We start from the raw sequence: 16,603 nt of genomic DNA, 5'->3' as shown, positions 1-16,603 counted from the left end.
TCAGCCCACCATTTGTACTGCCACTTCTGATAAAGCAGCAGGGATAGAGACCTGGTTCCCTACTGTAAAGAGCAAGGGACAAATGGTAAATGAGGCAGACTGTGATGACCTGAAGGGTGAGCTTTCCAATCTACCCAGCTTCAACTGATTCTTACCACGCACTAATTTTGTCAGATCTTCATTATTTTTTTAAAAGAGAAGCTAGAAATCAATTTTTATGTAAACACTCAGTTTTAAAATATTGTTTTTTAAACACTGGCTAAATAAAACACAACTGTCAGCCACCAGTCTGCAACCTGAGTTACAGTAAAGTAAGTGGCACATTTCAGTTACAAGGAAATATCTAGCCAAGGGAATGGGCATAGCAGGGCTTGGCTGGGGGGTGGAGGGAGTCGAAGGGACGCCCAGGCTTCCAACTAGAGTTGCCACACTTCCCTGCATCTCTATCACCCCTCTGTCCTGAGCCCTGAGAGTTCATTTTAGAGATGTTCCCTCACCCCAAGCCAGTCTGCATCTCTCATGTCAGATTCCAGTTATTCTACCACAGGATGAATATTGGAGGAAAAGAGGTCTATCTCAACAACGAAAAGTCCTCATCTGGAACAAGACAGTTCTCCAAATTCAAATTAAGAAGGGCGGCCTGACTGCCAGCTGCAGGGTTATTTCCATCAGGTGGAGTTCTGCATGTCAATGGCCACTGTCAGATGAACCTGTTAATGAAATTGTGGCCGATTCCACAGGAATCACTGGCTCACTGGATCCCTAAACAGACTCACCTCCAGGAGAGTTGAAAGAATATAACGAAACGGGTCATGGATCGAGTAAGTGGAAGGATTTCCTGCCATACCCCAACATGGGCTCCAGAAAGCTGGGGTGCTGTGCACGTCCCCCCTCATCTAGCAGTGGCATACCTGAGGTCAGAAGCGCGGATCCAGTTGCTCCTTGCACCTCAGGATGAAGCACCGGCACCTTCCCAATTCTGCCGTGGGAATTCCCAAGGATCATCTGTTGTGTTTTCTAGTCCCTGAAGTCAGGCGTAACTCACAAAATGGCCACAGATCTACCAAACGATGTTCCTTTAAGTCCCAACACCAGTGGCCGAGGCAAAAGTAGTAAGAAGTATTGCTTTTCGGTTCCTTCCGGCAACTTACCAACTTTGCCGTAGGCTGCTACAAGTTGAATGCTGGGCTTCAACGCGTTCTGTACCCTCTCCAGTAACTACACAAACACACTTTAATATCAAAGAAGTTTAATACGCTGCAATAAAATAAGCGCCTAGGAAAAGCTCATGGAATAGATGTCAACGTTAGAGAAATCCCACCCACACATCCTCTAGCTCCATAACCCAACCCTCAAAACCAAACTAGAAAATCTGAAACAACAAAGGAAATCCTTCCAAGCTTGGATTTCAGTGAGGGCCCCTTTACCAATAACAAGAACACAGTTTCCTACATGGTCTAATAGGAAAGTAAAACACAGAAGCACAAAAAGTCCACAAGATTTCAATATTTAAGAGACTTGGTACATATTCAAAGTTAAAATAACTCCAACTTTTATAGCTATACATATTGTTTTAAAGCAACTTAATATATTTTAAATCTCATATATACACTCTCAAAGGTTCTTCAGGTGAGGTATGTAAACATTGTCTAATGAAAAATTTTCAATGTTTCAAACCAACAAATTCACAGCATACATTGAATTTTCTTCCATAAAAGACACAGTATTTTCCTACACTCACTAACATAGTGGAAGTCCAGGCCCAAGGGATACATGCTGACCATCCGGATTACCGTTTGCAGAAATCCTCATTTCACTACTTTTGACAAGACCGCCTTCACACGGGTCAGGATCACACACTTGGTACCAGGAAGGAGCTAGGCCCTCTGAAGACTCTGTCCTTGGGCATCTGGATCGCTGGCTAAGACTCACAAGACAGCAAAAAGGAGCACGTCTGAACAACTACGAGATTGACCTCGGCAATGACAACACTGGGAAGAACCAGAAAGACCTTTACAGGAACGGTAGAGATTCATCTTAGAGCTCCCTGGATCCACAGCCGGATCAGCAGCCCTGCCCTAAACTCATTCTGAAGGCTGTGGCCTGAAACCAATAAAAACCCAACACGGCACCTGAGCTTCAGTTAAATTGCATGGGCCTCCTATGACCCCCTGGCCTCTCAAAGGCATTAACTCTAGCCTAAAAGTAGGACCCTGGGCTGTGCTTTTCATACAGGTTGGGGTTGAATTTCTTAATATCATAATACGTATGGGAAAATAATGCCATGAGTTCACAAAGATGACCAGTGCCTGCACACAGGCACTGGCCAATGACCTGGGAGGAGCTCAATTTTGAAAACTACTTGTTCCCTGAGGGTAAACAGCAGGCTTCTATTGAGATTACGTGAGGCTAATAAAGGGATTCTTTATTACAAGGCCGTAAGACTCGGGAGCCTCAGGGCGGAATTCTATTTTACCCCACATAATCTATAACGCACCCCCGCCCTCCCCCCACCACAAGAAGTAGTCACCTTCCCAAAGACACAACATAGGTCCGCTTCTTTCCCCTTGCTTGCTTCAGGCTCAGCAATGGAAAGTTTTATCCTAACGCACCCACTTCAATCTAAAAAAACACTAGTGAAAAATTCCAAACACCATCATAAATACAAAAGAGAAGACATATTCCAAAAGCCTAAAAAACTACATTATTCTATTAATGGTTATCTGGGTGTGGGGTATTTTTCATAAAGTTCAGGACGGTCACAAGGAGAGGCTGCTAAACAGCTTAGAAATCTGTTGGGCTGAACACGCTGGGACGCTTGGAGAGGCAACTGCCCTCTTTGCATGAACCTAAATGATTTAACCCCAGACACGGAGGGGGCTTCAGATATTTCAAACTCAGGCACAGAGGAGGAGTACAGGAAATGGGCTAGCTCTTAAAGGTAGCTCAGATACAGCCAAAGGACTTTTTATTGGCCATTTACATTTTTAATGTGAAAGGTTCTTACACTTACGCTACAGCCAAATGCGTTTTGCCTCAGCTAGATTCTGTAAACCCTACAAATTCATGGAAAATTGATAATTTTTCAGTCTCTATGCCCAATTTTTGATGTGTCTGGTGCTGGCAGATTTCTCATCCATCGCTAGTGTCGTATGATGTGAAGGAGCGTGCAGACAAACAGAAGCAAAAATTCAAGTACAGCAACCTCTCCAGCAAAGGCAAGAGGTCTTAGCAAGAGCTGTTCTACCCCCACCCTATCCTCTGAGACAAGGGCTAACGCAGAGCCCGGAATAAATGCTATTACCTAGAATCTTATTGCTTACAGGCAACACATCAGAAAGAAAACCTGGAAATCTGCTCTGCAGGTCTGGGGGCTGACCACTGACCAGTTTATCATACGTGTGTGTGTGTGTGTGTGTGTGTGTGTGTGTGTATAAAATATATTACATATATATATTATATATATATATATAATATACAATATATAACATAACCAGATGAGAAGAGGGAACGATTAAAGCTTGGATTTGATGTAACATCACAGATCAAATGCCCCAAACAGCTCTCAACCTGCTGGTTTTGTTCTCTCTCATGTGTGAACTGTGCTATGAAAGGAAGTCCACTGCTCAAAACATATTCTTCTACAATACTACAATGCAAACCAACATCACTCAGAACGTGAATCTGTACACAGCACATGTAATAAATATTTTTTTAAAACTATTTACAACATTATTTCTCGTGAACATTTAGATGAGAGCAAAGTTTATTTCTTCCTGCAAAGGTTAAAAAAGTTCTGACTGTCTAGTTCAGTGCTAAATTCCCTGGCACCTAGTTACCCTTTCACATTTCATCTTAAAATCAGATTTGCTTACAAATAGCATCTGAAAAAAACATTCTCCAGCATTACTGTTCAAGTGTCTTCCTCATTTGTTTAGAAAAGACAAAGGGAGGCCATAAGTAAATATGCTAATTATGGTTCAAATGGATGACACAAACCCCTGTGTGTCCAGTCCCAAGCTCACCGCAGTCCTGGAGCTGCAGTTCTCAGTCCAGCCAGCCGGGCAGAATGAGAATCGTGACTCAGACAGGGGTGCCCAGGAATGGGGCACAGGGAAGAGGAACCTGATGGGAAAGCATTAGTTCCGTTACATTTACAGGTGCTGAATTGCAGACCAGGACTCCTGAGAAGTAAAGCTGCACACATCTTAGAGCAGATGACCTCACTGTGTACCATCAGTTATAGGTGGGCTGGCCCATATCTGCACAGATGCTGAGAGAGGGAGGAGGCAGCGAGCTGAGGCGCTCAGTACTCAGTCAAGGTGCAGGAGGAAACGTGCTTATCTCCCGTGGTTAACGAGAGTGGGAACAGGTGTCTTTCACGAAGGTGAGAAAGACTAAAATACATCTTAATGCTTTCTTTAGGCAACCAGTGGTTTCTCCATATCCCACAGGTATAGGTTTGGATTTCCTTGGGGTTACAACTAAGGCTCATCTCCCTGCACAGGATGTTGAAATCTACAGCTGAATGTACCAACTGTGTATGCAAAAAGTGGGCTGCTAGAGGCAAGCCCCGATGCCACACCTGGTGCAGCCACAAAAATTGTGGGAGACCCACTTTGTTCTGGGATGGGGTGACAGTGGGGATTGTGCTCAGGTTCCCAATCCAGTTGCATCTGCCCCAATACAGTGAGGGCTTCAAGGCTCACCCTTCTGCCTTCACTATGTTGTTTGGGGGTTCAGTGGCCGAGCATTGTAGCTGGGGAGGATGGGTTCTCTAGAAAGAAAACTTTTTTGGAAAGCCCTTTTGACATTAATTTTTTTTGTTTGTTAAAATAAATACTTTCTATAGAAGCATTTGAACAGGAAAATACCACTATTTACACAGTGAAATAAATTTCACAGTGGTGTGTATAAATACGTATTATATATATGTATTTGAAATCATAGTCACATAGTCTCCTAGAACTATTAAGAATGCAGAAATCACTGGTGAAACTTATAACCTTAAGCTATAGTGGCTCTAAAACTAATCCCTACCTGTGGTATAAATATACAAAATTATGAAAATCTTGTTTGTAGAGCATCTCTTACACAAACTAGCTCCCAAATTCTACAGATTTAGCTACAAGACGACATGAAGTGTGGATTACAGAAAACGATTTGAGTGAGAAAGTTGGTAAGGTGACTACATTTGGACCCAATGGCTAACTATGGGAAGAAAAATAGTTATGAAAAGAAATGCTTCTAATACAACATATATATGTTCAGTGAAGCACTTGAAAGGTAGGAGACTTCCCAGAGGCCTCCTGGAAGGGGGCTTGGGGCATAAGCAGAAGAGGGAAGAGGCAAGGTGCCAAAGGTGGGTCCTCAAAATGAGGTGAGTTAGGCCTGACCAGGAGCGGGCTTCACTGGCCAGGCCAGAGAGCTCTGAACTTCGGTCTAAAGCTGCTGGTGGGCTGACAAGGTGCCATTGACATGCTGGTATTTTTAAGAGAGCTGAGGATGGGTAATCTGGATTAGAGGTTCAGACAGGTAAAAAGACCAGCCATTTATATTCACAAGTAATGACCGAAGCTTGGGGAGTGATAAACTTGCAAATATACTGTACATGAATATACTGTATAGCTTCTGGGGGTGAAACTAACATGCTCTCTGCCTGCCGGGAGAGGCACTATTCTAGGCTTTAAGTTCATGAGGAAATCCGTTTGTGTTGAGCACTGCTGTAGGGGAATATCTCTCCATGAGAGTCAAGTTCACCCTGACTCATAAACATGAAGCCAACTGTAGTACTTTTAGTTTAAAAGACTTTGTACTTTTAGCTTTAACTAGTTATCCTAGTAGATCAGATTGAATGTCCACGATTCAACAAATACTCAATCCACAAAGGGAGATATATTTTTTTCTCTAATACACAAGCATTAGTCAGGAATAATGTGGAACAGCAGCTGTGTGCTAACATCAAACAGGCAGAAACCGTGAAATCTAAAAGGAAAGAGATGTTGCAATGCTGCACTACATAAAAAAATAAGTTTGTGCTTAACTGGCCACACAATCTGATCTTGAATGACATATTGCAAGGGCCAGTAAACCTTTTCTTTAAAGGGTCAGGTAGTAAATAGCTTATATTTTAGGCTGTGTGGGCCACATGGGGTCTCTTTACTCTTTTTTTAACATAACCCTTAAAAAACAAGGTACAATGCACTCCTCCAATCCTGGTATATTATAAAACCATGGGCAAGTGGTTCTTCTTTTAATAAGCAATCTACTTCCATGTGGCCTGCCTACGGGGCACCTCATGTTAAATGGAATGGTCCTAGGCAGGCGAGAGGGCCTCTGTGTCACTTTGCTCACTGGCGAGCATAACCGCACACCTGCCCCTCTGAGCACTAACATAAACCACCAGGGCTCTGGGAAAACGATCAGACAAAGGGAAGGTAATGCAAGGAACTGGCCAGCTGTGGCTCAATTCCAAGGGCAGAAGCATGAGCAAGGATGCCTGCAAGGTGACTCAGGTGGTTCCCTGGGTCCCCAGTATAGCATGGCAAGCAGCATCAGAGAGCTCTGGGCTTCTGCCTGAGCATGAAAGTATCTTTAAGTGAAGGAGGTCAGACTTTCATGCCTTCCAATCCGTCCACTGTAGAATACAGCAGTTTGTTCTGACATTTCAAGGCATGAACTATATCGAAGGCTGTCTCAAAAGGCTTCCCATAATTCTGCTTGTATTAAATACAATCATCTTTTTATTTTCTCTTTCTCCCTGAAAAGGACTTGGGAGCAAGCCTGGGGTAGAGTATTTACTGCTGGGATGTGAGGATTGCCTAGCTGATGCCTTACATAGACATGATTTCATACTCAGAAAAATTTCCAATATTTCAGTGGATACCGAGCCATAAGAAGATAAAAATTCATAGTTAAGAATTCAAAATGATAATTATGTTTCAAAACAAAAGGAACAGTCACTGTTTTAGAGCCACTGAGAAACAGATCCTTGAGTTTTGGGGGAGGGGGAAGACAAAACCTTGGCAGTTGACAGGATTTAATCTAATCATCCATAACTTCTCAGTCACACTCAGGTTCTAATAGGCTCCAATTTTCTATCAGTCTTTCTAAAGCACTTCAAGCCTCTATCTTTCAGCTGCTGGCGTGCCTTTAATAGAATTATTTTGAAAGAAGAGTAGGTGACTGAAAAATGTTATCAGTGCCAATATATTTTTTATTTTCCTAGAAGCTGGCCAAAAATATTACATAATAAACAATGCCTTGGGTTTATGATTGGACTTTGTTTCCTCTCTGTGAAAAGGCTTTTCCATATCTAAATCTAAGGTTCAGAAAACTGAACGTCCACCTAAAGTTGTCTCAACTAATTTTGAAAGAAACAAAATTTGGCTTACTTTAGTAATAAACAAGAGTGAAGCCAGAGTCAGGTCTATGATAAAAACTGAATGAAAGGAGAGGCCCAGGCCACATCATGTTAGAACTCTGCATTCCTAGCTGCTCATGGATTCTGACTCCAGAGGTTAAGGTGGCCTCGATTTGGCCACAGTGATGGGTGATCCTAACAGGATGTGAGGCTAAGGTAGCTCAGGTTTCAGGAGATGGTATCTGATGTGCTATGGCAATATAATGTGTCTTTTTTGTAGCAAGAAAAAATAAAGACATGTAAAAAGAACAAAATTGAGGTAAGATAAGGAGGAAGGAGAAGAAAAGAAGAAGACAGGCGAAGAGGCAGAAGAAAGGAGAAGATAAACCAGGGAAGCTTTTTTATCCTGAAAAAAAGGTTTTCTCAGGCATGGGTCAGCAAACTTTTTCTTAAAGGTCCAGGTAGTAAATATTTTAGGCTTTTGTGGGTCATGTGGTCTCTGTTGCAGATGCCCAACTCTGCTGGAAAGCAGCCAGAGACAATACATAAACAAATGGGAGTGGCTGTGTTCCAAAAACCTTTTATTTACAAAAGAATGACCAGCCCACAGTTTGCAGACCTGTGAAAGATCATCTGTCGGCCAAATGAGACCCTGCATGGGCTGACCTAAAACCAAAAGGAGTGGGTGTGGCAACTTGGGCCAGTACCTTGGGAAACTCCAGCCACGTCCCAGGGGCAGTGACAAGACCCAGACTCACTGAGGGTGACACTACGGCATCTCCAGCTTGCCTCACATAGCATGTTGCCCTTTCCTACTTGGCTCTTAGGTCCATTGATCAACAGGCAAACTGCCCACAAATGATGGTGACAGCTTCAGTCATCATTACAGAATTCATCACAAGGGAGAAAAGAGTCCAAACTTCAATTCAAAATGACCGTCTTGAAGTGATGTTTTACTGATAACCTATCTGAACAGTGAGAAATTCACCTGCACAGTATGTGATGCGCAGAGGATCCTATTAAAAGCACCACCTTTGTGAAAGGATGACTAACACCTATCTATACTATGCAGGAACAATGAGGCACGAAACCCACAGCCTAAGATTATTTTTTAAATAAGGCTGGTGTAGAAGTCTTTAATGAAGTACAGACACAACAGAATTGGCCTACCTAAGGGAGCCAAGGGACTAGCAACTGCAGGTTAACAGACATTAATAACATTCGTATATAAGAAGCCTCAAGAGCACAACCAAGGTTCGTGGCCTTCCTGCTGCGCTGCAAGATTGCTACGCGTCTGAGGAAGTGCTAGGGGTGAGGCTCTGGACCCCAACTGAGGGTACAGTCTCCATGCTGTCCTCCCAAACCCAGGGAGCCTCAGGGGATAGAAAATGGGAGCTAGAAATGGGTCTCCTGAAGAGGGCTCATCTCTGGGGAGCTATGGTAGAGCTTCAGTGATTGCTTCCCAGGCGTCTTCCAGCTCCTCCAGAAGCTTAGAGGAAATACCAATGTTCTCTGGTCATCAACATCAGCTCCAACGTCACTTCACTGAGCACAGGCCCAGGAGGAGAATTCCTTTCAAATTTGGAATCCAGAAGGTGGGACAGACTGCCTTTGCATCGAGTGGCAAGCCACACTGTGACAATGGCTATAGGAAGGAGATCTTTGCAAGAGAGGGAAAACAAGGGGAGACTCGAGATGAAACCAAGGCTTGGAGGTGTCTGGGAGACAGGTTTGCCAGCATCTGTTGTAAGTGTAAAAGGGCTTCCAGAGTCGGCCCTCAAGTTTGCTTTTTTTCTTTCTTCTATTAGTAAAGTTAACTGAATAAGCAAAAATGAGATTCAACAAATATAAAAATAATTCTAAACTTTTAAGTGTCTTAATTATGTAGAATCCCAGTCTATTTAAATGTGGTCTACTATAAAGTGTAAGTTGATTTTAAAGATGATCCATTGCATTGTTAGGTGTATAAAATAAATACATAAACATTGATACCTTATCTCAAATGCTGCCTAGAATGGGAGAGAAGGCTATTATCTTGAAGTAAGCTTTTAAAAATGAAAAAGAACTTAGAAAAGTAATGGAATGAATTATAAATCAGCAACTGGAAAAGTACCACCCACTTACAGCCTCACATCCCTAACCTAATCCAAGCACCCTTACAAGGTAGTCTATATGCAGCTAAGGGGGCACCTTGAACGTATGTACAGGGATCAGCACACCTGACATGGGCAAACCTCCACCGTTTAAGTCACCGCAAAAACAATATCCAGTGACGACTATATGAAAAGATTTTTAAAAACTTTAAAACCACTTTTATAGATTAAACGAACTTACTTAAAACAGGTTAATGCTTCTGTGCAACTTAATGCTGAGAAAGGTTGCCAACATACACACTCAGCAGTTTCATTAATATAGGTAGCTCCTGAATGGCCAAAGTCAAAGATATTAAAAAGAAAAAAAAAGACTCATGGGATAGAGGAGACACCACGAAAAAAAAATCAAGGCTTCATGGAAGACAGTAAACTTCACTACCTATAAAATTCAACACAATTTTCAATTTCCCATGAATCAAATGCTTTTCTCCAGTCCTATCCAATCAGAAGTTTTCATTATATACAGCAAAACTTTAACAGAATGGGTAGAAAACCTGTTTTATCGTGATTTGAATGAACTAATGCATGAATAAAGGTACATCTGGGTTAATCCAAACAGATCTGAAGCAGTATGAATGGAAACATTTTTAATAAAAAGGAGAGAGTAGCAGCTATTCATACAAGCCTATTCTGGGGAGAGAGCATGTTAGAGAAGCTGGCTGAGGCTTTAGCAACCAAGCCTTACTGGTAGAGTGGCCCAATGGAGATGTCGAGTACACACTATGTTATAATGGAGCAATGTCATAGGCACCAAGGTAAAGCCAATGTACCCATCTTAGGCCTCAAACAACATCAGTTACAAATATTGCAGCTCACACTTTTGAGCCATGAAACAGAGCCTGACATGACAGAGGCCAGTGTAATACTACAAGTATTAACTGCTAGTATGGTGCTAACCAATCAGAAAGGGCACCTACTACTCTAACCATGTACATTTCACATTGGAATACCAACTGAACATTAGCTCCTGGTACAGGGGTGTGTATGGGCACACTGTGAGATGTTGGTGCTCCTTTCTCCAACAGCAAGGCTGCTCTGACCTTTATACAGTTCTGTGTTGTTTACACCCCTCTGAGTCTGGTGCCATAGTGATTTGGGGGACACTCACAGAGACCCTGGGCTACACTGAAGTCATCTGGCATATGCTAATTACTCAGCGCATGAACACCCTATCACACTGCATGGAGAAGAAAGAATTTTACTGTAAAACTGGGCTTGGGAGACATTTGTGGCATATAACCACATGCAAATGCACCCAAACACACACACACACATCTTAAACTTTTCTATTACTGAAAATAACATTTTGGCTTTCTTTGACTATGGAAGTACTCAGGGCAAGGAAAAAATCAGAACGGTCACTCTTATCCTAATTGTCAAATTACGGCTACAAGCTGGAAAAAAGGTCCTAGTTTTGTTTTGTTTTTTCCCCCAAAGTAGGATGAAAACCTCATTAGTGTGCTAGCAATCCTGCAAGGCCAAAAATGAAAAGGATGACAAGAATCAGTAATGCAAATAATTTGGGGGATGTGAATAACTTTTAGAGCCCATAAGTCAATATTAACACCTTGTGACTCACCTCTTATCCCATGGGCACATAATTTAGAATACATTTCTTCAAATGACGAAAGATCAGAGATGAGTGACCAACAATGAATATGAATTTTTAAAATGGGGTAACAGAAATATTAATCTTTTATAATAATTATAAATTCCCTCTGCACTCTCCACATACCATAAAAATGATTTGGTTTAGCTTTCAAATATCATTTAAACAAACGACACAGAGGGAAGCTCACTGCTGGGGTTTGCAAAGAGGAGCATCTGTTCATGTACAGATACCGCAGGGTGGCTGCTGAAAAGCTACTTTTATGTGCATGATGGTGGTCTTCTCGGCTACAGTACAAGTGCTTGTGCATCAAGTATAAAATACAAGCCTTTAATCACATAGATCAGCTTTTTAGCTTTTGTAAATTTAAAAACAAAAAGGATAAATAAGGCACTGTACTTTTAAAAACTAAAACTGCTTGGTTCCAAGTTTAAAACCCAAGGAACAACCAGAATATAATATATAACTTCCCTTACTCAGCCTCAGAGAAAGACTCTGCAAGTTCCCTTCTCCATCTGAGACGCAATTTCTGACATCTTAAATTGTGGTGTTCTCCATTAACTGCAGATTTGAAAGGCTTGATAAGCTTATAAAAGCAGATTTAGTTAATGCAAAATAAAGGGTTACTTCTATAGAACAGTTTTAACTCTTGAATACTGCCCTTCCAATCACTTTGTATCCATCCGCCTCCGTTTGCTGTGGGAAGAGTCCAGCTTTGCCTTCAGCTTTCGCTTTCTCTGGGCTGCACTGTTCTCTGGGGTTTTCGTCGAGGGTCTGGCCCGAGTCTTTCCACTGCTCTGCTTCCTATTTGTGGCTTTCTGTGGCCTTGAAGAGGACTCACCTGCCCCTTTTTGCTTTGCAGGTTTTGTCACCATCTCCGAGGGGGAGGGCTGGGTAGGTCTTTTGTTTGTGTTCTCTTTTTCTTTCCTGGAGGGAGGGCAGCTCTTCCCAGGTGACTTTTTAGGGATCTTCCCTTTCTTCTCTTTCAAAGTCGTCTTTTTGGGCAGTTGGCTGGCTCTGTCCCTTGCAGCTGGCTTCTTGGCAGCGGGGGTTCTGGTGGATCCATCAACGTGCTTTTCTTTGCTGGCCTTCATCGCAGCTCCCTTGTCCTTCCTGTCCTGAGTGCTGCCGCCTTCTGTCCTCTTGCGTTTATTCTGAACTTCTGCTTTCGGCGAGATTTCAGACGTCTGCTTCCCTTTCCTGCCCTTCATTCCATCGGTACTCTTGGGCTTAACAGGAAACCCATCTGCACCTACTTGCAGGGCAAGTTTGGGGGACATCAGAGGGTTGATGCACACACTCTTACAACTCTGTTTACTTTCCACAGCCGGACCAAACGGGCTTTCCACTTTCTCGTTCTTGATCAAACGCTGCTGGGCTCTGAGCTTTCCTCGAATGTTGGAGTATTTTCTAAGGATCCGGGTACTGGCAGGGGTAGGCGAGTTTGTGGGAGGATGGCTATTTCGACCTTCCTTGACCTCCTCTATGCTGTCTTCAGGATTGGGGCTGAGGCTAACGTCACTGTCATCCTCTGGCTCCACTTGGTCAGGATCCTCTCGAAATTTAGCCCAGAGCTTCTGTGTTTTCCAATTGTTCCTAGCAGGAGTAGCTCCGGGAAATTTCTTCAAGTGTTTCTTCAAGCGTTCAGCCTGCAGTGAACTGGGGTACAGGCTGGAAGGAGAGTACTTCTGAAGAGGATGCTTGACAGGTGGGATGTCTCCTGGAAGACGAGTATTGAGCTTCTTCACAATTACCAGAGACCGGGTTTCAGTTGTCTCTAAGAACCACTTGCAAACGTTAGATAATTTAAAGTTTGTCATAAACAGCATCTGAACAGGAGAAAACTTTTGAACCTCCAGGGAACCCCGACACTTCCGTGACCTTTTCTTGCTTTTCCAAATTTCCTTCAGCTTATCTGACTTGTTCCTTGCTCTTGGTGTTGGCTGGGCTTCTTTCTCCAGCTGGATCCAGCCCTTCTGAACTTTCATGTACTGGGCATTGAAGTTGGCGATGAGCTCTTGGTTCTCCTCCTCGGCACACCACTCTACGAACTTTGGCTGGTCGTCCGCCACTGTGTCCACATCATCCTCGTCTAAGGGATCTCCACTCTCTGAAGCTTCATTTTCCTTTGGCATTGTGTTTCCTTGTGCTGCTTCCTTTTCGGAAGTCACTTTTATAGTATCCAAGGAGTCCAGAGAATGAGCATGTCTTAGGTTGTAGGTTGAGGAGGTCAGTCTTGTAAGCCTTGGGACCCATTTTGGGGGCCCAGCAGCGTCATCACTTCTACTACTTGACAATCCAACTGTGCTAGAGAGCACGTCACTGTCATCATCTTTACGCGGGCTGTCCGCACTATCTATATCATTTACAACCTCTTCTGTCTCTTGTGCAGGAATAGGTCCTGGCTTCTCTTTTGATTGTTCTGGGAACGTACAAGGAATGCTTCCAGAGGGGTCTTGAGTACTGTTCTCACCTAATTTAGACTGAACATAGATTTCCAGTTTCTCTCCAGGCAGGGGCTGGCCAACTGTGGCTGAGGGGTCACTGCTGGGGAAAACACCTTCTTCTTCCCCCTTGACTTCTTTTGCTAGCATGTTTTTAAAAGCCTGCCTGGTGATCATCCCACCTCCTTCGCCCTCCTGCTCAGCATCTTTCCCAGAGGGGTTTTCATTGACATTTGGGTTTTCAGTGTCCCCCAGAGCTTTTGTATGGAAACCTTCAGTCAGGAAGCTCTCAGGTGCTGCCCCACCAGGATACCCTTCTTTTTTAGAACGTTTTGCACCAAGATTTTTAGAAACCTTGATCTCAGCATAAGCAGAGGAAGAATCTGAACTTTGATTTCTTAGGCACCTATCGGCAGAGGAAGGATCTGAAAGTTGACTTCTTAGGCACCTGTCAGAGGCCTCGGGGAATTTTTTACTTTTTTTCTTCTTGTCCAGATTCTCTTCAGGTGAGTCAATGTTTTGATCACACATTTCTTTTTCTGTAGGATGTTTTACATCACCATCCTCTCCCTCGAATTTTCCTGTCCCACCTGGTGCCTCACTTTCCTCAATTTCACTGGGGTTTTCATTAGTCAAAGTGCTGCTTTCCTTCAAGAGTGGGTCAGTATCTAACTCCTGAGTGTCTTCGGTCTCAGCCTCAGTACCGATGCTTTGGTCTTCCTCAGCCTTTCCCAGACTCGTGGGAGGCTCCAAGCCCACTGGGGGACTTTGATTTTCTGAGCACAGAGGACTTTCCTCTCTACTTACTGTTTCCGGAGGGGAACAAGGCCTAGGAACAACATCTTCACTGCCTCCCTCAGAAAGGCTCTCTGTGGAGGGAAGCAGGGGACAGTCTTGGGGTACACTCATCTCCTTTGTATCTAGCAGTTCAACTGGCGGTTGGTCTCGTTCAGGGGAAGATATCCCACTTCCTGTGGGAGCTGAGACCGCGGAGCTGCCTTCTGGAAGATCCTCTTCAGGAAGGTGAGCAGGGAGAGGCCACACTGGGCTGGAGGCTGCTGTCTCCTTTGATCTAGAGGAGCTGCTTGGGTTTGCGTTATTTGTCACAGGGAAAACCTCCGGCTCTTGAGATTCCTTCTCAGATGATGCATCTCTGTCTCCTTCCTTGAGGGAGGTTATTTCTTTAATGGGTTCTTCAGGGCTGTCTTCTCTGGGATGCTGCACAGCTACTGTAGGCTGAGGTGATGAAATGATAAGGGTCTGCTTGGGAGTCACCACGGCCTCTGAGGCCAGTGTCGAGCAGCTGGCTTTTTCTTGGGAGTGTAAATTCCTGGCCAGTGTGCGAACAGTTGGCAGCTCACAACAATCACCATTGAAAAAGTATCCTCGAGTGCTCTTCCTGGCTGTTTTCCGAGAAGATAACACCGATCGTTGATTCTCAAAGTGGCATTCTGTGATCGGCTGGCTGATATAAACGACATCACATTGGTTATCATAATCGTTTATCCTCAACCCTGACGCCCTTTTACTTTTCCGCGCTGTCTTAATGGAGGCGGAAAGCATCCTGGTTCGTGAATGTCCGTTAGACGCTTTGTGTACAGGTGGCATGGGGCTGGGGGCTAACCAACCGTCTTTGGAATGATCAAACGGGCTCTTATCACTGGGCTGTAAATGGTAACCCATTTTATTTCTTCCTAATGAGTGAAGGTGGTTCTCTTGCTTTGGCCTTGAATCTTGTTCACTTGCCTCTAAGTCCTGGCGTAAAGGTGTTTTTGAGCTACACTGTAAAGCATTCTCTTTGTCAGCAGTTCTAGGTGAATTCCCCATAAACCCTGAGTCCCAAGCCTCTTCTGATAAAGCTCTGAATGAATTTCTTTGAGAAACAATACAGCTGTTGCTCTCCTCACTATTCTCAGTCGCCACTTTTACTGCAATGAGATTTTCTACTAAAGCTGAACTCTGCACATGGTCTTTACCATCCTTGCATATTTTCACATCTGTGTCTTGCTCCTGTCCAGTGGTTTGCCCCTCCAAGCTCTTAGAGATGTGGTGGAAGTTTACTGAGGAAGAATTAGATGTAGTGAGGTATCCCAGAGTGGAACTATCCATTGAATTCGGTTTAGTGGTTGGAAGTTCAGAGGAATCTTTTTGGACAACAGTCAAAGTATTCTCTCTTCCATCTACAGAGTTTGTGTCGGGAGGAGGCTCCTTTAGGGCCTGTTCTGTCAAGTGTTGAGGGCTGTGAGAGCCTGATGAGTCTACGAACAACTCTACAGAAGTAGAAGACTTCATGTTGAGACACATAGCATCCTTTTCCTTATGTTTGGTGCCGAGCTGGGCACAGCCAGCATTGCAGGTGGAGGCATCCATTGTTCCAGAATCCGAAGGTCGCAGGTTCTCGGTGCCTGGCTGAGATTCAGTGTACAGATCGTTCAGAACACGAATGAACTGCTTCTGATGATGAGTGCACAGTTTGACCATAAACTTCTCCAGTGGGGACTTCGACTGATTGTTAGAATCTACTGCTATTGCCTCTGCTGAGTTCTCACTAGACAGACAAAAAGAAAGAAGAAATTAGTATGGTTATTTTCCAAAGAACCATTTTTACATTATGAAATTCATCAATGTTACTCATGTTGTACAGAGAATTGACACTCTGGCCAAAGCTGGTTCTAAGTGCCCACATGCTTTTTATTCAATAAATGAGGAGCATTTACTTCATTAAAATATAAGGCCAGCCCTGTTATATTCTCAATTTTTAGTGACAACTTTCATACTTTTTTTTTTGCGGTACGTGGGCCTCTCACCGCTGTGGCCTCTCTCGTTGTGGAGCACAGGCTCCAGACGCGCAGGCTCAGTGGCCATGGCTCATGGGCGCAGCCGCTCCGCGGCATGTGGGATCTTCCCGGACTGGGGCACGAACCCGTGTCCCCTGCATCGGCAGGCGGACTCTGAACCACTGTGCCACCAGGGAAGCCCAACTTTCATACTTTTAAAGTGATTATTCACCAATAATTTTTATCTTATAGAGAAG

General features: G+C 43.7%; 1 protein-coding gene across 1 annotated transcript in view; it reads right to left on the bottom strand.

The window, feature by feature from the left end:
• Positions 1-11,536: 11,536 nt before the first annotated feature.
• LCOR (ligand dependent nuclear receptor corepressor) overlaps positions 11,537-16,603 on the bottom strand; it is a 125,968-nt gene continuing 120,901 nt past the window's right edge. Inside the window, exon 8 of the mRNA XM_082674101.1 lies at positions 11,537-16,117. Coding sequence (XP_082530227.1) covers positions 11,794-16,117 — 4,324 coding nt within the window. The 3' untranslated portion in view covers positions 11,537-11,793. The remainder of the gene's footprint in view (positions 16,118-16,603) is intronic.

Source organism: Grampus griseus (genome assembly GCF_964374135.1).
Source record: "Grampus griseus genome assembly, chromosome: 16".
NCBI classification, from domain to species: domain Eukaryota; kingdom Metazoa; phylum Chordata; class Mammalia; order Artiodactyla; family Delphinidae; genus Grampus; species Grampus griseus.
This window is presented reverse-complemented; position numbering and strand designations above follow the sequence as displayed.